At 42.7% G+C, this 22,485-nt stretch overlaps 1 protein-coding gene across 3 annotated transcripts in view; it reads left to right on the top strand.

Annotated features, from left to right (window-relative positions):
* Window positions 1-22,485, top strand: part of LOC142019588 (tropomodulin-3-like) — a 66,931-nt gene that overhangs the window by 26,452 nt on the left and 17,994 nt on the right. For all 3 annotated transcript variants that reach the window (XR_012647112.1, XM_075006691.1, XM_075006690.1), the window contains exons 4-6: window positions 18,543-18,665; window positions 19,521-19,610; window positions 21,531-21,661. Coding sequence is in view for 2 of the 3 variants with exons in the window: in XM_075006691.1 (XP_074862792.1) it covers window positions 18,543-18,665; window positions 19,521-19,610; window positions 21,531-21,661 (344 nt within the window). In the remaining variant the exon portion in view is untranslated. The remainder of the gene's footprint in view (window positions 1-18,542; window positions 18,666-19,520; window positions 19,611-21,530; window positions 21,662-22,485) is intronic.

The raw sequence follows: 22,485 nt of genomic DNA, 5'->3' as shown, positions 1-22,485 counted from the left end.
AGTACAGCCAAAAGCATTATTACCTCAGAGATGGCAGGATTCCTAGCAGAAAAATGGTCTCAAAGTTAAAGTTAAATTTAAATTTGTTACTCATGAAATTGTATTATGAGAAGCTTCATGCCTCATTTGCACTCTTCAGCTTTCTGGTTTAAGAATATTTTTAGTACTTGCTGTTAATTGGGAATGCTTTAAAAAAAAGTCACAGCATAAGACATAAAAAATGTTGTTGATGAGAACGCTTATCTGGAGCGTATATAAAAAGGGTAGTGATTATGTGTGTATATATAAATGGATGCACATGCTCAGAATTGATTGTGGTGCCTAAACATTCCTGTTTGGCATAATTCTGTGTGTGTAGTTCAAAAAGGATATAACACGTGGAGATAGTGAAGAAAATTTCACTATAAATCAACTCTGCTTTCCAAAAGTTTAAGACTATGTCCAAATGTCTTTGTTCTGTAGTATAATTTAGAATCACAATGTTTCTGATGTTTCTAAAGCTTGGCTGCACATCGCTGTTGTCAGACAAATGTAAGTGTAGAAAAAACAATGGTTAATGTGAAAGTATGTTCAGAAATGCTAGGTACTCAAAGTTCTGAAACCTGAAATAGTAATAAATTAAGATTTAACAGCTCTCTGGTTCTGTCCTTATGGAACAATTTCTCCCCTGTCCCAGATTTAAAATTGAGCCTGAGAGTCTGTCCTCATTCATGCTGTTATCAATTATGGTTCTGTTGGAAAGAATCAATGGTCTTGAATGAATGCAATTTTTTTTTTGAGGAGAAAGAAGTTCCCGTCATCTTTCTATTTGGTGTCTTCAGGCTCAGCTTTTCAATTGTACAGTGTACTCGTTGGTTCAGAACACTAGATTCTAGTATGTCTGTTGGTGAATGGACACATTATTCTGGATTTTCAGATATTTTTGTGTATGTTAGCCTGCTTAATTTGCATATGCAGTTATTGATTTTACATAGTAATTAGTTGCAGAAGTTGGTGAATATTTTTATATATGCCTGCAACTACAACAACCACAATCTCTTCTGCTTCTACTGGCTTATATTTGGCTCTTCACCATCCTGGTACTCAACCTATCTTTTTCTGCTTCCAATCTTGATCAGACTTCATAGAATCATAGGGCTAGAAGGGACCTCAAGAGGTCATCAAGTCCAGCCCCCTGCTTCAAGCAGGATCAACCTCAACTAGGTCATCCCAGCCGTGACTATGTCAAGCCAGGACTTAAAAAACCAGCATATAGTGCAAACAGTTTAAGGATAAAAGGTGAATGAGAGGAATCCTTTGGGTTTGTTTCACTCAAGAAACGTTAGACTGTCACAAGGGTCCTTTTGGACCTCACAGAAGCATCCTTACATTGGATGGAAGGATTTCCTAGAGTAATAAAAATAATGTTCTGTTCTCTTTACCTACCCTGATGACTGCTTGCCCAGATGTCCCAGCCCTGCTGGCCTGGAGAAGGAGATGATGTTTTTAATATGGTTTCACTCAGCTAGGGGAACGTCATCTAAAATTCCCCTGGCTTTTTTGTTTTTGGCTTTGTAGACCAAAGCCAAGCAACTAAACTGGGAAATTAGGATCCAGTTGCAGTAGAACTCATGGTGAGCAAAGATCAAGTGTCACTTCCTTTGTGGACTGAAATACAAATTGAACCTCCGTTGTCCATTAATCTTGGTTTCTGATTGGTGCCAGACAAAAGAATTTGCCAGACGATGGGAGGTCAATATTATCTAGCATATTACTAACACTTTCACTGCTTACTGGGCTCTTTGAAGACATTTGGGGTAGATAACACCACAGAACACTGAGAGCCAGGACTGGTGGCTGAAAACAGATTTTATAGAACCACAGTAAACTTGGCCACACCCGTAATAAGTGTTTGTCTGGCTAACTAAAATCTTGCTGGAGAAGTGAGTTCCTGATTAGAAAGGTTTGACTTGTGTTACTAATGACAGCAAAGTGGGTTTTTAAAGGGTTTACTGTATTGGTAGGTGGAATATAAACTTCAATTTCTAAAATTCCTCACTGTAACAATAAAACCTGACCAGAACTTCTGCACACATTATTCATCATTCTTAAGAGTTTCCATTATAGCTTGTCTGGGCTCACCTTGCTAAAAAGTAGAATAGTATTGTAAATCAAATAACATCTTGTCCCTTGCCATTCTTAGCTTTTTGTTCTAAGCTCCACCAATACAATTCAGTCCAGTTCATCCTCTTACCTTTTAGCCAGGGAAATGATTTGATTGTGTCATGTCATGATTTATATTGTTTTTAGTACTATCGCTTCCATAAGTTTGTCTACACTACACCAGGTATTGATGCTGCAGTGTTCGTGGCATTGGCCATTAATTTATTGCATCTGCTTAGATGCAAAAAATCAATCTGAGTGTTCTCCTATCGACGCCGGTATAACACCGAAATCAGGAGAGTACCCATCGTTGATGGGAGAGCAGCCCCTGCCAAATTTACCAAAAGGATGCTATGGTGAGTATGTTGACTTCAGCTATGCTATTTGCATAGCTGAAGTAGATCATCAGAGCCGCATAGTGTAGACAAGGTTTAGCATAGATACCAAAAGGGCCATAAATGGGAAATAGTGACTACATGTCTGAATTAACAAGTCGTTGACCTAGCTACATATAGTAGACATGTAAACAGGATTGTACTTCGCAATTGCTCTTGGCACTTTTCATCCTTAAATATCTAAGGCTATGTCTAAACTACTGCAATAAGTAACATAAGTTATGCAACTCCAGCTATGTGAATAATGTAGCTGGATTTGATATAGCGTAGGTTGACTCACTGTGGTGTCTACACTGCACTGGGTTAATGGGAGACAATTCCATTGACTTACCTTTCTCTCCTCATTTGAGGTGGAGTACCAGGGTCAACTGGAGAGTTATTTGCAGGTTGATTGGGCACTGTATTGACCCCTCGTGCATTGATTGCCAGAGCAACAATCTGGCTGTAGTGAAAACGTAGCTACAGGCTTGGTCTATCAACCTATGTCAGTATAACTACATTGTTTGGGATGCAGAAAATTCACACCTCTGAGCCCACATAATTGTAGTAGCCTAATTTCTGATGTAGGCAGGTTTCCTGTTGGCATAGGTAGTGTCTTCACTATGTGCACCACAAATGTAAACAAGCCCTCAGAAAAACTTACAATTTCAGTGATGTGAGTCTGAATAGATGAAATAAGATGTGGGTAGTAAGGAATGTAAGTCTTGCTTTGCTGTTCAGTTAAACAAGATTGACAATATTTCCCACTAATATTTTGACAAAATCAGTCTTGTTTAATGTGAATATTTTTTACTAGACATCTAAACCTGCTAGAAGAAATTCTGATCTAGTTTGCTTCTGCGAGTGGGTTTGTGTGTTCCAGTGAACCTGAGAGTGATGCCATAGGGAGTCTCATATTCATGGCAGCAAGATAAAGGGGAACGATCCTAAAAGTCCTCAATGACAAAACAGCAGGTAGAGGATAGCAAAGGTAATGCTACAGCAGCTGTGAAAGTGGATGAAGGCTGCAGCGGACAGAAGACTTCCAGTTGTCGTGGATCCCATGCCATTGGACCTGAGCCCTCTATCCGTCAAGAACCATGTGGTGGCTGCAGCACAGCAGTCTCCCTATGTTAAAAGAAGTCATGCACAGGTCTCTCCCTCTGCGTGCTACTCTTGTAAACTTAAGCACTGCAGCAACTAGCATGGATTGTGAAATATGGAAGCTTTTAGTCATGAGCCAGCATGTAAGCAGTAGATATATGTATCAGTAGCTCCACTTTGAGGACTGAGGCGATAGAATGGTTCAGCTGCAGCATCTATGACTGAGCAGCCCTGTATAGGAGCCGCTGTGCTTACTCCACATGGGGAGGGGGCTAGAAAAGGTGCCCGAACCATTGTCCACCTCACCTCCCCTGACTGGATAATTGTGCCCAGTTGGTTTACCTCTATGTAGTCAAAATCAAACAGTAAGCTTTGGAACATGGAATGTTTGGACTCTAATGGACAACCCAGACAATGAGTGACTCGAAAGATATATGGCAATTATTGCCCGTGAGCTGTGACGATTCAGCACTGATATAGCTGTCCTGGCAGAAAAGCATAGACCAGAAGGAGGACAGCTAAGAGAAGAAGGCAGAGGGTACACATTTTTCTGGAAAGGAACCTCCAAGGGAAGAAAAACAAATTCATAGAGTAGGATTAGCCATCAAAAACAAACTGACAAAGATCCTATCTGAAAACCTCATCAGCATCAATGAGTGTCTCATGACTCTCCGCTTGAAGCTTGCCAAAAACCAACAGGTGACTGGTATCAGTGCTTACGCACCAACTCTAGTCGCCAAAGGATGTGGAGGAGAAGTTTTGCATCCAGTTGGACACAGTCCTGAAAGACATCCACATTGAAGACAAGACCATTCTCTTGGGGGATTTCAATGCCAGGGTTGGAAGAGATGGGGAACTCTGGCAGACTACCACTGGGAAAGGAGTTGGCAACAGCAATTCCAATGGAGTGCTCCTCCTTATGAAAAGTGCGGAACACAAGCTCATCATCATGAACACCCTCTTCTGCCAGAAAAACAAATGTAAGAAATCGTGGCAACATCCTTGGTCGAAGCACTGGCACTTCATAGACTATGTCATTATCCATGCTCAGGATCGGCGTGATGTCCTCCTCACGTGTCCAGTGCCTAGTACTGATGATTTCTGAACCGATCACCACCTTATTCAGTCCACAATGGTGATTAGGATTGTCACCAAATGAAGTGAGAAGAAACAGATCTGACAAAAGCTCAATGTACAAGACTTGAAGGACCACGTCAGATGAAGTGACGACTTCTAGAGAGCGCTCCAAAGGAAGCACTGTTGATGGTACTCCCTGAAGAAGTGGAAGAATACTGGTGTCAGCTACAAAATACCATCATTGGAGCTTGTGCAGAAACCGTTGGCTACGAGTCCAAGAAGCATCAGGACTGATTTGATAAGAACAATGTGGAAAAATGAACGGTTGATTGCCAGTCCCTAAAGGCTTTTCTTTTTGCCTGAAAGCAACAACAGCTGCACAATGAAGAGAGAAGTACATGCCAAGGCCAAGGCAGAAGTTCAACATAAAACAAGGACTCTGAAAAAACAGCAGTGAACTGAGAAGGTGCGAGAATGCCAGGCTCTCCAACATCAATTATACAAAAGGCTTCTTCAGTGCTACCAAAGCTGTTCATGGACTGAGAAATCATGGAATCAATCCCCTGAGATCAAAGGATGGTGTCCAACTCCTGAAAGACAGGGAACCCATAGTGTCTCACTGGACGGAGCACTATAATGAGCTCTTGAACTTCTCCTCCACCATGGTCGTAGAATCTCTTGACCAAATTGCTTAGCAACTGCCTAGAGACAAGCTTGCAACACTTCCTATCCTGGGTGAGGTCCAAGCTGCCCTCAAAGCAATGAAGTGCAACAAGGTAACCAGACTAGATAGAATCCCTGCCACATTCCCCAAAGAAGGTGGGACAGAGCTCCACAAACATCTCCACATCCTGATTCTCAAGATCTGGGACAGGGAGCAAATGCCATGATATTTCAGACACACTGATAATCAGCCTCTTCAAGAAGGACAACAAGTTGGACTGTGGAAACTATCGTGACATCTCCCTCCTGGCAATGTCAGGGAAAATCTTAGCTCGAATCCTTGCAAACCGACTCCTGCCACACTCAGAAGAAATTTTCCCATAGTCTGTGTGGCATCTGACCATTCTGAGGAACAGCGGACGTAATCTGCATTGCCCAGCAACTGCAAGAAATATGTTTATGAGCAAAACCAAACTTTATATATGAGTTTCATCGCCCTGGACAAAGCATTTGACTCAATCAGTTTGTAGTATCCTGTGGACCAGCCTCTCAAAGATTGGTTTTCCCAAAAAATTCATTGGCATCTTGAGGCTGTTTCATGGCAACATGAGTGCCACAGTATTGAGGAAAACAGATCCCAAAGTGACTTCTTTAAGGTCAAAACAGGAGTTAAACAAGGCTTGGTCCTTGCCCCACCATTGTTTGGCATCTTTGTAGCCATGACCCTTCATTGATGGCAAGCTTCCAGATAGTGTGAAGATTGTCTATTGAATGAATGGGAAGCTTTTCAATCTCCAAAGACTAAAGGCTAAAAGCAAGACCCCAATGACCTTGATCATGGAGCTCTAGTATGTGGATGACAGCATGGTTGCTGCTCTTTCTCCTGTAGTTCTTCAGACCTTCCTGACCTTTAGGTGATAAGGTAGTATTTGACAAACCTAGTGAACTGATTCACTGTGACTAGTGAAATGATTCACTGTGGGAGCAGGGATAGCTCAGTAGTTTGAGCATTGGCCTGCTAAACCTAAAGTTGTGAGTTCAGTCTCTGAGGGGGCCATTTAGGAATCTGGGGCAAATACATTTAAAAAAAATCTGTGAAGGATGGTGATAGGCCCTGCTGTGAATGCAGGGGACTGGACTCAGTACTGAAAGAGACCTTCAGAGGTCACTATCAGATAGGTACTCTCAAGTGCCATCACTGAAGCATACAGAATTCTCAGCATCCCACTAAACATCAAAAAGATCAAAGTGCTCCACCAACCCTTGCCAACAGGACAATCTCATGTACCTTCTACTGAAGTCCATGGAGATCTGCTGGAAAATGTGGAGAACTTCCCATATCTTGGAAGTCCTCTTTCCTCTAAAGTTGACATTGATCCAGAAATCCAGCATCATCTGAGCCATGTAAGTGCTGCTTTTGCCCACCTGAGCCAAAGGTCTTTGAGAACTGGGACATCTATGCCAAGACACAGCTCCTTGTATACCATGCGGTGTTTGTTCCAATGCTACCATATGCATGTGGAACCTGAACAACATACAAGCATCATTTGAAGGTACTTATAGAATATCAATGCTGCCCCAGGAGAATCCTAAATATCTCTTGGGAGGATGGGCACATGAATACTAGCTTTCTGGAAGAGTCAAACATGATCAACACTGAAGTTATCATCATTCACCAACAACTTTGTTGGACTGGTTATGTTGTTCAGATGTCTGATCAGTGCCTCTAAAACAGATTTTGTTTTCTGAGTTGGAAAAATAACAGGACTGTTGGGGGTTAGTGGAAGACACACATGGAAAAAGTGCAGCATTGGTGTAAACACTTGGCAGAGTCTTTCCCAAGACTGTCCCTAGGGCAGAATGGTAATCCATGATGGGGTGATGCAATTTGAGATGTCCCACCTCAGTGCAGATGAGGAGTGGAGAAGAAGAAAAGAGCATCAAAAACTGTCCCATGCCTCTCTAACACCTGCCCTTTTTGTGATAAAATCAGTGGCTCTAAAATTGGGCTGATTGGCCCTCAGTGGACTCGCAAATAGGAGAGTGATATGAAGACATCCTACTTATCATCAAGTGATAACCAAGAAAAATGTGACAGACTTTATACCAAGTACAGTACAGTAACAGGTCTGAGCCTTATGTCTAACTCTTTACATTTGTTACATTTTTCCTTAACTCGGTGGGAAATCTATCGTTATTTCTCCTCCCAAAAGTACAAACCACATCTATCATATTTTTATTTAACTCTCCTTTACATTTGCTGAAAAGCTGTCTTGATGATAGGAAGCTTTTCAAAAAGCTTATTTTCTGTGGGATGCTTGTTTTGATTATCCTACCTTGTGCTTAATTCTGGTGGCGCTTGTAGCCTAAGCAGGACTGGGCAGGGAACAATTGGCCAGTCAATGAAATGATATTGGTGAAGCAATCTTGAGTCAGTTCTGAACTGATGTTCAACATGGTGTTAGAGGCCTCTGTGGTGATCTGAACACTTGAGATTAATCAAGTAGTGTGCAGCAGGAGATGTTAAATAAAATGTTTCTGCTTGCTTAAATGTCCCTCTTGTTTGAATTGGACATGGTGATCTCCTTCTCTTCTGTCTGACATAATTTAGGGTTGTACACAGTTAAATGATTGCGTGATTAACCCAAGGCTTGCTACATGTTACTATAATGTCGTGATTCCTCAGCATCGTGGTACATTTTGCTACCTCACTGTCTTGTGAAACTTGGGTAGTTTGAAGTCCGATTGTAAAACACTTGGCGATAATAAGAGAAACAGGACTATAGAACTGTGAAGCATAACTGCAGTATGCTTTTTCCAGTGCATGACCTTGTTTCTAAAATTATACTATCAAACACATAACCTTTCTCATTTAAAAAAGAAAAGCAAAACAAAAACTTTGACTGTTTAAGAACTTGAAAGTTACATGCTGTTCTTATTACGTTTTGAACATACAGTAAGCCATTGTTGCCTGAAGAAATTATTCAGGCAAAAAATTGGTGTAATACATTCTTCTTTCATTAAGTATCACTTTAAAAATGTGCAGAAATTTCAGAACAAGTAGCTGTGTGTCTTGGGTCTGTCTCTCCCTACAAAAAGGGTTTTTTGGCAAAAGCAGAACAGTGGTAGACTGCGTCTACACTTGCAAGTTCTTTTGAAATATTTTTTGAAAGATGGGGCTCTTTCAAAATATCCAGCAGGGCATCTGTGCACAAAAAATGTTCTTTCAAAATTAAATTGAAAGAAAGTGGCTCTCATTTTGAAAGCGCTCTACCACTCCTGTTTCAGGAAGAGTGTCTTCTTTCAAAAGAGAACACATGTAGACACCCTGGGGGCCCTTTCTTTCAAAAGAGCAGTTCTCATGGCACTGGATATTTTCATCCCTGGCCTGTTCTTTTGAAAGAGTGGGGACTGTGTGGATGCTCTGTCAGAAGAGCAGATCACTCTTTTGTGTGTGTGGATGCACTCTTTTGAAAGAAGTTCTTTTAGAAGAGATCTTCTGAAAGGACTTCTTTGAAATGATTGCTGTAGTGTAGATGTAGACATAGTGAAGGGATCTGTAGTTTGTTCCTGGCTGTGAAACCAGAGTGTTTTTGAGCAATCATTTAATCTTTCATTGCCTGCTTCCCTAACTATGAAATGAGGTACTTGCTTACCGTCATGGGGTGTTGTGAAGATTAAATTATTAATGCTTGTAACCCCTCTGAAATCCTAATGTGGAAGGTGCTATAGTCTTAAAAATATTAGCTATATATTAAGTAAATTAGACTTTGCATTTTTTTTTTTTTTTTTTTTAGTCCTTCTGCCCCATCAGCGTCCGTGTTCCTCCCCACCTCCTGCATCTGTACTGTGGTGTCTTCAACTCCATGGTTTGGCTGATCATAAAACATTGTTTCTGTCTTAATGTAACAATAAATAGATTAATGATTCTAATTGTATATATTATTTAGCTGGATTGATCCAGGTCATTTGGCTTAAGTTGATTTAAAATTACTGTTGGCCTTTTTAGCATCAATAATTACTCCGCAGGAAATTCCACAATTGCAGTTGTACCCAGTTTTGCCATTCAGACAAATGGCTGATCTGTGACAGAAAATTTAGGGAGCTATTACATGAAATGATGGACTGAAGGGGAGGGATGACAGACACACTTGTTGGAAGATGTTATATTCCTAAAGATATGTTGAATTTCATAAAGTTTAACAAATTGATATTTGGTTAAGTGGTTTAGTATAATAAGATACTGTACCTTCACATGAAAGCTAGCATGAGAAAATGGGTTTATGTAGCTGTGTGTTGAAAAACTACATAAATGCCTTTCAGAATTTTAGTCTGCTGAACAGTCAGTATAGTAAGTATTGCTTCTGAATGTGCATGGCTCTGGGAGGAAGACTTGTCACCTGTATCGTACAAAGCTGGCATTTATTTATACTCGAAAGATGTGTACAAGAGAGGGCTGAGAAGTTAAAGCTTTTTTTCCCATTATGGAAGTTAATAAAAACGGTGGCTACAGTCTTGAATGTTGATTTGAAATATTTCATCTTGAAGGGCATGAAGATAGGGCAACAAAACTGAACTTATTTTTCTTTGTTCTGCAAGAAATCTTTAGAGCAGAGAGTAAATATATTATTCAGTTTTTCTGTTCCCAACATATATGCTTTGGTCCCCAGATTAGTATACAGATAAATTGATTTGGAGGCCAGTTTTCTTGATATGCAGTTTCAGTTAACACTAACTACAGTGAGTTGATGTTTTGTACCTTGAAGGTTTGGCCTTTAATGAGTGCATGAATGGCAACGGCATAAGTTGCTTTAATATGGAGCATGCATGTGAGTTCTGATCAATACACTGTATATCTTTTTAAAATCCAGAACCGATATAGCATGTCTGTTGAAAACGAGTAGTTGTCATTGTGCACAGAATCACAGTCATAAGATATGATTAAAAGGCTTAGCGGAGCCTGAGTCACAACTATTCCTAGATGCAATAGCAGGAAGCAAACAAAATAGATTAAACAAGATGTATAGCTAATTATTTCAGTTGTGTTCAAATACTAACAATTTCTATAATCTGCCTATTTGATATCATTATTTAGTAAATACTGAAGTATCCCCATGATTTCCAAATAAGCCATTTGTCACATATCATATGATCAATAAATTGAAAAACAGAATGTTCCCAAATAATAAGAAAATAGTTTTCATGACCCTGTTACACTGTGCAAGTGTGTTCTTTTAAAAGTGCTTGTGTTGGTATGTGTATAAAGAAAAAAAACCCCCCAAAGTTCTCTTGGCAACAGTCATCTAGTGAGATCATTGCTTCCTGAGACACAGAGATCTTATCCTTGAAGTAACTGAATGATACACTAAATCATTTTAAAGTATTTGCTCAGTACCTGAAAAAATATTACACTGTTTTCACAGGTTCAGTGTACCTGTGAACTGACTTGATTACTGGTGTTGGCAAGATGGGGCTTGGTGGAAACATTCTCGCAAAGGCACCATCTACATGAGCATTTACCTGATTTACACCCAAAACTGCTTCTAGCGCAGTTAAGCCAGATGGCGTGGACTTGGTCTAACAATGTTAGAACAGCTTTAAAAAACTGTTCCTTTAATTAACCAATGCTGAAGGGAAGGAAGGAGACTGAGGCCTTTGAGGAAAGGGTGCATGCAGTAGTCCTCCCTCTCCTACATTTTTTTTCCGTATCTGCCCAACCGGATAGAATTTAATTTTATAAAAACAGGTTTTGTTTTTCACAAAAATTGCTCTGCTTTCCTATTCCTCCCCCACTATTGTTGCGGGTTACCCTAAATGGCTCAGTTGAGGTACAAGAGGCATTGAGGGCCTTCAGCAGGCCCTCTGCTAGAGCAAATGTCATCCTAGGAGAGACAAAACCATCTTAATTCCTTCCTCTCTAACCTTCCCCTCCTCTTAAACCAGGGTTTTCTAGACTGGCCCACAAAGCACTTCCAGGGGTCTTCTAGAGACATGGCTGATCACCAGGTGCTGGACACCCCCTAGCCCCCAGCTATGAGAAGCAGAAGGGGAGATGAAGTAGTGTCAAAGCAGAGAACTACAACACTTGATGCATTAAAGCAGCAGATCCTAACCTTTTCCAGATGAGGACCCATTTTTGGTAATTCAGGAAGACTTGGTGACCCAAGGCAATTCAAAAACGGGTGGGGGTGGGGTAGGGAACTGTGCTGTAACTAGCTAATTTTGTACCTGAGGCAAGAACGTAACACTGTGCCCCCTCATGTTTATACTATTCATAGTAGTTATTTCATAGAAAAAGGGAAATACATTAATAACAACACTACATTTATTATAGCTAATTTTAGTTGATCTGAATTGTGGTGTTGGAAAGATCCTCATCCCCAAACTGCTGCCCCAGCTTAAACTTCACACTCGAAGGCTGAAGGGAGTCACATTTAGGGGGCTCTAGGGAGCATGTAAACGAGACCGGTCAGAGAATAGCAATGAAGTGCCAAAGTAAGGGAATTTTGGAGTTGTGTGGGCACTTTGAAGTGTCTGTGGCTACAATGCTTGTCAGTGCTTTGAAATTAGTAACTTCAGAATTCGCGCAGCAGGAATTATACTAATGAGGCGTTGCATGTGCAGCGCGACACCTCATTGTTATTCTCCAGTCAGGCTCCTTTACGTGCCCCCTTCCAAAGAGGGGGCTAGTGTGGATGAGCCCTGGGGCTGGGGGGGAAATCACACTCGAGCTGGGAGGGTCACACTCAGAGGCTGGAGGGGCTGGGTGAGTCACGCTCGGGGCTGTGGGGAGATACAAATAAAAATGAAAATGGAGAAATCGGCTACATAGAACATAAGGGGGGCAAAAGAGGGGAAGGGGAAAAAGAAATTTACTTACTGTGAGAGTCTATTAAGTTGCTTGCTTGGGATGGCTATGAATATCAAACCGTCTTTGTAATGTGTAATTGCTTCTCTATTGATAGAGAGAGCTGCTGGCTGTGGAAGTGTCAACGAGCTGCAAATGTCTTAAGAGTCACATACAGCTCCGAGCTGCTAGCGACCCTTAACAAATCTAATCACGACCCGTGTTTGGGTTGCGAACCATAGGTTGGGAATCCCTGCTTTAACGGCAGCTAAACATCCGTTCCTTCTTTTACTCTCCATGTCAGTATTTGCTATAATTGCCACAGGAATGTTATGCATTCATGAATGCACCATAAAACCAGGTCTGTTAAGAAGTGGTCTAAACTATGGGAGTTTGAGGAACTGTGGCTTAAATGAATCAAATGTGGTTTAAATGAACCAAAGACACGATTTGCCTAAAGGCAATGGTGCTATAATGAGGGATTTGGAGGCCATGCCCATGTCCACTTTTTACTGTACATAAGGGTGGAGCGGGATGGTGTGTCAGGGAGGGGTCTTGGCAGAAGAACAGCCCTGGACTGGGGCCATGGAGGAGAGGAAGGAATGTAACTGTGGCAAGGGCTGTGGTTCGGGCTCCTGTTGGGCTGGGTGCATCTTTTAGGGCACTTAACTTGTTCCTGCACACAGGTACAATTTCTAGCTTTGCCCTTAAAGCCTTTTGGGAGAAGCCAGTGTTTGCACCTTCGTGTAAAACAGTTATGCATTTTCCGAGTTTACTGGACAAGAAAGTGCACTTATCTCCTGCAAAAGCTGTACCATCTCAAAACCTTTGTCGGTTTTTTCATCCATTTAGGTCAAACTTCTGCCTCCTTATCTTAAAAAGTTGATGAGAGTGCTGACTTCCAGAGTCTTGTGATAGAGCCCAATAGGAAGATCATCAGAGGAAAAGTCTGTACTGGCAGGATTCAGAATATGCAGAATGAAAACCTGAATGGTTTTATATGCTTGCTTTGTATCACCTTTCATCTAAACAGATATGTATGTTTGTGCTGATAAAACTTGTGCAAAAATTGCTTTATGTCCTGACACACTCTTGGGATTGTAGATTTTTAGCAGGAAGTCAGAGTTCACAGGGAAAAAAACTGTTAATGGAAATGGAGGAATGAACAGAAAACCCACTGGCTCTGCAGATCAAATGTGACATGCTTACACATGTGGACTTATTTAACAAGCTGTTATAAAACAAAATCTTACCACCTTTCAGTTTTCATTTTTTTTTCTCTTCTGTGTTCTGAAGGGCCTTTCAGAATTTTATTCTGGTGAATAATCAGTAAATGTTGTTGAATCATTTGTCATATTAAAAATATTTATGCAAAATAACTGCAACAGCACCTATCTGATACTCCACAAAATCCTGCATATTCTGCTCGGGATGATCCAGAGGTTACTTAAAACGTCACCAAGTAAATGACACTTTTTCCCATTTTAATAACATTTATTAGTAGACTGGGTATTAAGAGCGTGTCATTTTGGTTCTTAGCATATGATGCTGATATATGAAATCAGTGTTTTTACAATGTCAGATGTCATTTAATCCCCCAGTTCTTTCATTCGTTCAAAGATTCCATTCAACATAAATCAGGAATAGAACAACACTTTTTCTTGATTGCTCTGTGAGCATCGAGGATCACACAACATCTGTGATTAGGAGGTGCATGATCAACTGCTATATGATGACTATATTCGCTACAATAATGTAAAAAAAAAAAAGTTTTCTACTTTCAGATACGCATAAAATATCTCACGAGTTGTAGCCTGTTCTATGACTCCCAAAAGTGAGAAACTTAGGACTGAAAATGCTTCATGATGCCAGTGTGGCTTAGGGTGTCTTGTTACACCAACTACAGGTCATTGGAGGAAAACCAAAAATCAATAGACTGCTCTTTCATGTGTTGCTGTGGTGGGGCATGAGCTCATTATAGAGAGCACAGCAAACAGTCATAATAGTTTGTGGGAATTTTATTGCTGCCTGTGTTCATGGTAGCATGTGGATTCAGTTATCTTGCATTAGATTCCGAGTTTTAAAACCTAAGTTGTTTAAACATTCCAAATTTCAGAATAAAAAAACATCCTAATAAAATCCGATGTCCTTTTGAGGTATTTAAAAATTCTAAACTTAGTTTCATTCCAAACAGCAAGTTACAAGTATTTGAGGAAAATATCGTGAATGTGTGACTTGTTAACCTACTGCTGTGGTGCATGATGGCCTGTCAGAGTGGATCTGGGGCTTGCTAGCATGACTGAAGAATCTGAAAAAAATGTTTTAGATTGAATAAAGCTTGTATTGCTGATGAAGTATTTAGATTTTTATGGTGGCCTCCCTTTTTTTTTTTTTTTAATGTATTGAAATGATCATAACTATGTTCTCGATTTAGATGTTAATGTGAATGGTATTGTAATCGTTACAAAGGACCTGTAGTCTGGGAAGTAAGAGTGACTAGAAACTGTTAGTTTTTATTTAATGGAGGGACTACAGTTTTAGTGCCACAGAGCTGCATAATCACTCTGCAGAAAGGAATTGAGAATGTGCAGCACCATAAAATACCTTGCTTTTCCATTTTTCATCCTAAAGCAATGTAGATGTACCTTCTAGGCTGGAAGGTGGCAACAGTTAAATGCAGCATAGCAACCCCATGCAAGAGTTATTTAGGACTGGTGAATAATCATAATAGTTGATACTGTAAACACGTGACATTTAGGTGTAATAGGCAGAATTTAGGCTTTGTCTTTGCTTGCGATTGATCAAAACTTTTGTCATTCATGGGTGCTTAAAGGCATCCCCTCCTCGCTCCCTCCCCAAAAACAAACATTTTACCACAGCAAGTGTGATCACTGCTTTGTTGACAGGAACGCTCTCCTGTGGACAAAGTGGAGGCCGCTAACAAATTGAAAGCTGTTCCATGGCAGAGGTGAGGAGGAGGCTTAGAAGCATCTTGTTGGCACAGCTGCTCACAAACAGCATTCGCATGCATCAGCTTTCAGTGATGGCTGAGTTGATGCAGCCTTGTTGCTAAAAGCTGTGTAATGTAGGTATAGCCTTATTAACCTAAACAGGAGAGTGGCCAGGACATTGGAGCTTTCTCGCTCCTCTTTCTGTCTGAGGAAAATGCATAATCATGATTTCTGGTTTATGTCTTTTCTGGAAAAACTACAGTATCAGCAGCATACTGTCCCCATTCATTTTGTTTAGACACTAATTCAGTAGTGACAGATGAGTGCCACCTGCTCACTTACTTAAGCTCCAGTATTAGCTACACGCCTCGTTCAGCAATGAAGGGTCCTGTGGCACCTTATAGACTAACAGAAAAGTTTTGAGCATGAGCTTTCATGAGCACAGACTCACTTCATCAGATCAATTGATGCAGACTAACACGGCTACCCCTCTGATACTTGACACCTAGTTCAGTGCTTCCAAATTTTATTTGGCCATGGAACCCTTTTAAGCTTGAAAGAATTTTTGTGGAATCCCATTCCCAGGCTCTGCCTCCCCTTGGCCCCCAAACCCATCCCGCATCTCCCAAACTTTACCTGCCCCCCATCACCAAGCTTTAACCTCCATCCTGCATACCTGCTTCCCCGTCCCCAGGCTTAATTCCTCTCAGCCCCAAACCTGCCACCGCATCCCCAGGATTAATCCACCTAAGCCAACGAGCTCCTCCAGCTGTGCACAGGGTGGTTCTTCACCCTTCTTGCAGAAGATCTCATGCAGCTTGAACTGCAGGTGGTCATTGTGCACTCCTGCTCAGCCAGCAGGAGGCATTACCACTTGGTCCGTGGTGCATGCTACCCCTGCTCCTCCTTGGCTGCTGCCTCCTCCATGCCTCCACCTTTTTCCTCTTCAGCAGGGACTTGCCCACCCCTCTCCCTCAGCTTTTCTGTGGGCTTAGCACTTTCCCCACTGGCACTGTGGGCAGCTCCTCAGCCTTGCCCTCCTTGAAGCTAGTGCTGGTGGGTGCCTCTTGGACAGCCCCTGCCTTTGCCTCAGGACATGTTCTCTCAGTGGCCGGGGAAGGAGGCTCTGCCTCTGCTGCCATGGCCATCTCTACTGCTGGCTTCTCACAAGGACTGTTGCCCCGGCCTTCTCCGGCTTCTCCTCTCCAGCTGCCTGTTCCTCTGTGATGGGCCCAGGGCCTTCTGCCTCCACAGGGTACACCCAGGGGTGCACAGGAGCCTGGGCCCCTCCTCCATCCCCTCAATTTAGCCCCTCTCCGCAGCAACAAGGAAGATGGTAAACAATGGAGCACATGGAACTGAGTGAAGTGAGTGAGGGGCTCCGTGGCTCCCTGCTCTGCCACCGCTGAAATAATGGAACTAAATTCAGTTGGTTTAATGGCTGGATCCCTCCCGCCACCTATTTGGCTGTTAAACCAATTCAGTTTAGTTCTTCTGTTTCAGCGGCAGCAAGTCAGGGAACTGCAGAGGAGTCAGTGGCAGATCCGGAGCCACAATGGAATTTTCTTGCAGAATGCTTATTTTTGTTTCGGAAACACTGTTGCAGTTCACGTAGCACAGAAGCTCAAGCTTAAATTCAGAACTTTGTACATTTAAAAATCCCGTACTGAATAGCGAGACACTAGAGTTATGGCATGTTACAACTGTCTGTAACAACTAACAGCTCCCCCCCCACTTTCTTTTCTGCCTGTGGCCGGAGGTGTTTGGGCCATTTCACCTTGAATGGTTCCTTGAACTATGTGTGATTTACTTATACTAAACAATCTGTTCCACCTTGTAGTTAGCAATGACTAAGGTTAAGATTTTGTCACTGTTATTTTTAGTTAACTGTCGGAGACAGATCATGGTCAATAAACAAATTTTCAGAGACGAGGCATGTCCCTGACTTTTAGTAAAACAGTTGGGGTTGGGAGAGGGCTGTACAAAGGCAGGAATAACACCAAGTCCCACGCCTCACTGAGAACCTTAGTCCTCCACTGGGGTGGCGGCAGGGTGGTGGTGTAAAGGAGTGGGGAACAAAAGGCCCTGTGTCATGTGAAGCCATAGGGTGGGGATGTGCAAGCTGGCTCTGGCTGAAGCTGTGGGGCAGGTGACAAGGTGGTATAGTGGTTAGAGACGTTCAACCTGTAATTGCTTATTTTAACTCGTGTATTTCATTAACCCTTCTACCATGCCTACCTCAGTTTAGAAAAGAGCATCCTTGTGTGTGCAATTATCCAACAAATTTTGTTTTTCTTTCATTGGATGCTTTTCACATATATTGCCCTTGGTATGGACTGCTTGGGACTGTAGTATTTTGGCTAAGGTCAAGTGTGTAAACATTCTCTTACAACATTGCACCATTGAAGGGTGTGAGTTCAAGTCATAATCCTTGGCAGGATGTGGAACCCCATCAGTGAGCTGATGCACATGGCTCTGCTGCCATGGAGAGTGAAAGCCTGGCTCTATCTGGATGCTCTGCAGATGTTTCTCAGTTAATATTGTCTTGTATTTTGCAAATGAATACATTTTAATCAGTCTTCGGACAGTGATTTGGAATGTCTCTGACCTGATAAGTCCAAGTTAGCACTCTTCCAGGATCTCCTCTGGTGTAGTTCGTGATATAAGTCACTGTTAATCCTAAAGCACTACTAGAAAAGTGCATGAAGAGAAAACGTAATATAAGCAGAAAACCAAATATTTAACAAATATTTCTCTTGCTTTAAAAGGTGAATATTGAGTGTTGGGATACCACCTTACTTATAGATAAGTTACTGTCATTCTCAGCAATGCACCCTGTTTCTCCATACATAAATTAGGAAGAAATTAATTCCAGCATGCTTAATAAAATCAGCCCCTTTGCTGTTAGCATTCTTGGGTTTCATGTGCTGATTCCTGGCTTCTAGCTAGCGGTAGTTCATGCTCAGCAGTTGTTCAGGCAGGAGAACTAAACCTGGGTTTGTATATGTGTCATATGGAAAGACGACAAAGTGAATATACTACTACTATTACTACTTAACTGTTGTACTCTGCGTGGAGCATAGGTCATCTACAAGTCCTCTCCACTTCACTCTGTCTTGGGACAAAACTTCTAGCTGACTCCAGGAGTAGTCCAGTTGTTGTCCTTCAGTCTCAGTAGACCTTCTTCATGTTGTCCGAGGTCTTTCTCTTTTGCGTTTTCCTTGCAGGTTCCATGTGAGAGCTTGAGAGACTATACTGGATGATGGTTCTCTGAGATTGTGGCCTAGCCATCCCCACTTTCTTCTCTTGATTTCAATGTCAATTAATTCTGAGTATATAATACAAAGAAATTTCAAATTTTTTTTATTTCCCTCTTATACACAGGGAAAATATTTATCCCGAAGCAGAAGCCTGTACAGTCTTACATAGAAGACAAAGTCTCTCTTGATCCAGAACTGGAGGAAGCTTTAACAAGTGCCACAGATACAGAACTCTGTGACCTTGCAGGTTAGTTTTTTAAAGCATGGGTGTGTTTGTGCAAATTCATAAAAGCCTCATCTTCAATAGTAACTACTACTGTATCTTCCTTACCTGAAACCTGGCAAAGCCTGAAGGTCTTTACTGCTTCATCATGAAGTCTAGTTGTCTTAGAAACTGAGGAGCCCCATTACAAATTGTTGCAAGTTTGCAGAAAAAGCATTGCACAAATTATCTCCCCTGTACAAAATTATTCAGCATTTTATTTTCCTTGGGTCTGAAGAAAGAAATGTTTTGTTGTTGTAGTCGGTTTTTTTTGTGAATAAACATGTGCCACATACCTTCCTTAAATGTGGAATGTGGTGCTGTATGCCTTGTAAAAGTAGCTTTAGACTGACAAAGCAGCAAACAATATGGTTACACAGGTTGAACCTCTGTAATCTGAACTCCCTAGTTCAGCAACACCCCTTGTCTGGCATTGTCAATAACTCCATGAATGATCTGAGGGTGGACAGCTCATGGGCAAAAAAGACAGTGGCTGGGGCCAGGAGTACTGCCAGATTAGGGAACAACAGAGCTCTGGTGCCAGAGCAGTAGTGCCCCAATGTCCCAGGGGTCAGGAGCAGAACCAGCCAGTGGCTGGGAGCACAGCAGCTAGCATAGACCTTCCCTGGTTTGGCAAATTTCCTGGTGTGAAACTGGTCAGATTCCAAGGGTGCTGGACCAGGGAGTTTCAGTGTGGATTGAACTGCACACTTGGCTGTGGGGGGGGGGTGGGGGATGTTGCCTATTGGTGGGATTATGATGACTGTTTTGAAAAAGGGCAGACCAAATAGAAGGAAGAAAGTTCTTAATGGCTTTAACGTTAAAATTCTTCTTTTACAGCTATCCTGGGAATTCACAACTTGATACCAAACGCTCAGTTCTGTGACATAGTAGAAAGTAGTAATGGTGTCAGCAATGAAAACTTCTCAGGTGAGTATTTATAGTCAAGATCTAAATGAAAACCTGTGTACAATACCAAGTATCCAGTCATTTTGCTACTGCAGAGTGAACAATGTAATATGTTACGCTTACATTCTTGGCACATAAAAATTTTGACTTGGAAACTAAATGCTTAAGGTTGTACATAAAATATTAAATTGTTAAATGAGCTTTTGAAAGGGTGGAATTAATAAAAAAGAGATAAATATACTTATTTTATCTAAGTAGAATGAATGAACATGCATGTTTGTGATTGAGTCTGGGTTTTAATACTCTCTTAGTAATCCAATTCCCTTCTGTGTTTAGTTTTTGTTCTTATTCTTCAAAAAAAAAAACAAAACTGTTGTGGATGTGACAGAAGGAGTGTTTTTTTTAAGTGGTTGAGTGAAAGCGTGGCCAAAAGAGACCAATATGAGAGGATGTTTCTTGGTTTATATGTTAACTCATACGTGTGCCACTTATTACACTTAGGAGCCGTGTCTACACGTGCACGCTACTTCGAAGTAGCGGCACTAACTTCGAAATAGTGCCCGTCACGGCTACACGTGTTGGGCGCTATTTCGATGTTCACATCGACGTTAAGCGGCGAGACGTCGAAGCCGCTAACCCCATGAGGGGATAGGAATAGCGCCCTACTTCGACGTTCAACGTCTAAGTAGGGACTGTGTAGTCGTTGTGCGTCCCGCAACATAGAAATTGCAGGGTCCTCCATGGCGGCCATCAGCTGAGGGGTTGAGAGACGCTCTCTCTCCAGCCCCTGTGGGGCTCTATGGTCACTGTGTGCAGCAGACCTTAGCCCAGGGCTTCTGGCTGCTGCTGCTGCAGCTGGGGATCCATGCTGCATGCACAGGGTCTGCAACTAGTTGTCGGCTCTGTGGATCTTGTGGTGTTTAGTGCAACTGTGTCTGGGAGGGGCCCTTTAAGGGAGCGACTTGCTGTTGAGTCCGCCCTGTGACCCTGTCTGCAGCTGTGCCTGGCACCCTTATTTCGATGTGTGCTACTGTGGCGTGTAGATGTTCCCTCGCAGTGCCTATTTCGATGTGGTGCTGCGCAACATCGATTGTTGAACGTCGACGTTGCCAGCCCTGGAGGACGTGTAGACGTTATTCTGATGTCACTACATCGAAATAAGCTATTTCGATGTAGCGTTCACGTGTAAACATAGCCAGGGTGTGTCTGCACTAGCCAGCTACTTTGAAGTAGCCAGCACAATGTTGAAATAGCACGCATTGCGTCTACACGCATCGTGTACTATTTCGACATTGAAACGGACGTTAGGTGGTGAGACGTCAAAATGGCTATTTCCATCTGAAGATGGGAATAGCACACTACTTCGACGTTTGACGTCGAAGTAGGGTTTATGTAGACAATCCACGTCCCGCTACTTCGAAATAGCGGGGTCCTCCATGGCGGCCATCAGCTGAGGGGTTGAGGGATGCTCTGTCCAGCCCCGGCAGGTCTCTGTGGTCACTGCGTGCAGCAGCCCTTAGCCCAGGGCTTCTGGCTGCTGCTGCTGCAGCTGGGGGTCCATGCTGCGTGCACAGGGTCTGCAACTGGTTGTCGGCTCTGTGGATCTTGGGCTGTGTGGGGCAAGTGTGTCTGGGAGGGGCCCTTTAAGGGAGCGGCTAGGGGCTTTGCTGGCCCCTTATTTCGATGGGGAGCGCTTGTGTATGTGTGAATGCTCCACATTTCCTTCCAGGGCGGCTCCTTTCAATGTTCCCCGTCGCTACTTCGACGTGGAATGTCGACGGCACCAACCCTGGGGGACGTGTCAACGATACACATCGAAGTAGCCTATTTCGATGTCCTTACTTCGAAATAGGCTACTTCGACGTAGTGTGCTAGTGTAGATGTAGCCTCAGGCTGTTTTGATGGGCTCTTTTGATTCATGTTCCTTGTCTTACATTTCAGATATAGTAAGAGGTGAAAGGATTATACCAGTTTTAGATGAACCACCAAATCCCACAAATGTGGAGGAGAGTTTGCAAAGGATCAAAGATAATGATTCTCGTCTTGTTGAAGTTAATCTTAACAACATAAAGGTAATTTTGTTGGGCGACTACAATAACTGTTGTTCTTCTTTGAGTGTCCCCGTGGGTGCTCCACAATAGGTGACGGGTTTGCCCGGCGCCGCAGATCGGATCTTCCAAGCAGTTTCTGCCGGACCGCGCATGCGCCGGCGCGCGCCGCTCCCTTGCGCGCTCCTGGCCATGTGCGCAATCCGGTCCCCGCCAGTTCCTCTTAACCGCCGTCGGCTGCAGACGGAATCCGACTAGGCTAAGGCCAAATAGCGTATTCAACGACTTTATCTGTTTTTTCTTTAAAGTTTTCAGTTACTTAGGCTACTACAAGTTAGCCGGTTGTTATTTTGTAAAAAAAAAAAACAAACAAAAAAAAAAAACAACAACAATCAAGCTACGAGAGGGACAGCTCAGTCCCAGTAACAAGCGCCGGAGGCCAGGAGCTAGGGCCATCAGCCCTCCTGCTGAGGCAGGCCATCGGACGGGGGACAACAGCACAAAGAAGGTGCTAAGTACCCACTTAAAAACTCAAAGACTCACCAACAATGTCCTCTTCAGGCTTTAAAAAATGTGAGTCCTGCCAAGAGGCGATGCCAGTGCCCGATGGGCACAGTCTATGCATAAGGTGCCTGGGGGAGTCCCATGTGGCACAGAAATGCGCCTTCTGTGCTAAATTAACGACCAGAGCACAGAGGGACAGGGAGATGCGGATCAAAATGCTGCTTCTTGACAAGGCCTTCCAGCCAGACGTGCCGGAGCGGCCGCAGCAGGAGGGACCCTCCGGGGCCCTTAGAAGGAAAGCTGCCTCCCTCACTCCATCAGCGCAAAAACGGAGGAAAGTTTCT

The sequence above is a fragment of the Carettochelys insculpta genome, chromosome 12, assembly GCF_033958435.1.
Source record: "Carettochelys insculpta isolate YL-2023 chromosome 12, ASM3395843v1, whole genome shotgun sequence".
Taxonomy (NCBI): domain Eukaryota; kingdom Metazoa; phylum Chordata; order Testudines; family Carettochelyidae; genus Carettochelys; species Carettochelys insculpta.
The sequence above is the reverse complement of the archived record's forward strand: the minus strand, read 5'-3'. Positions and strand labels throughout refer to the sequence as shown.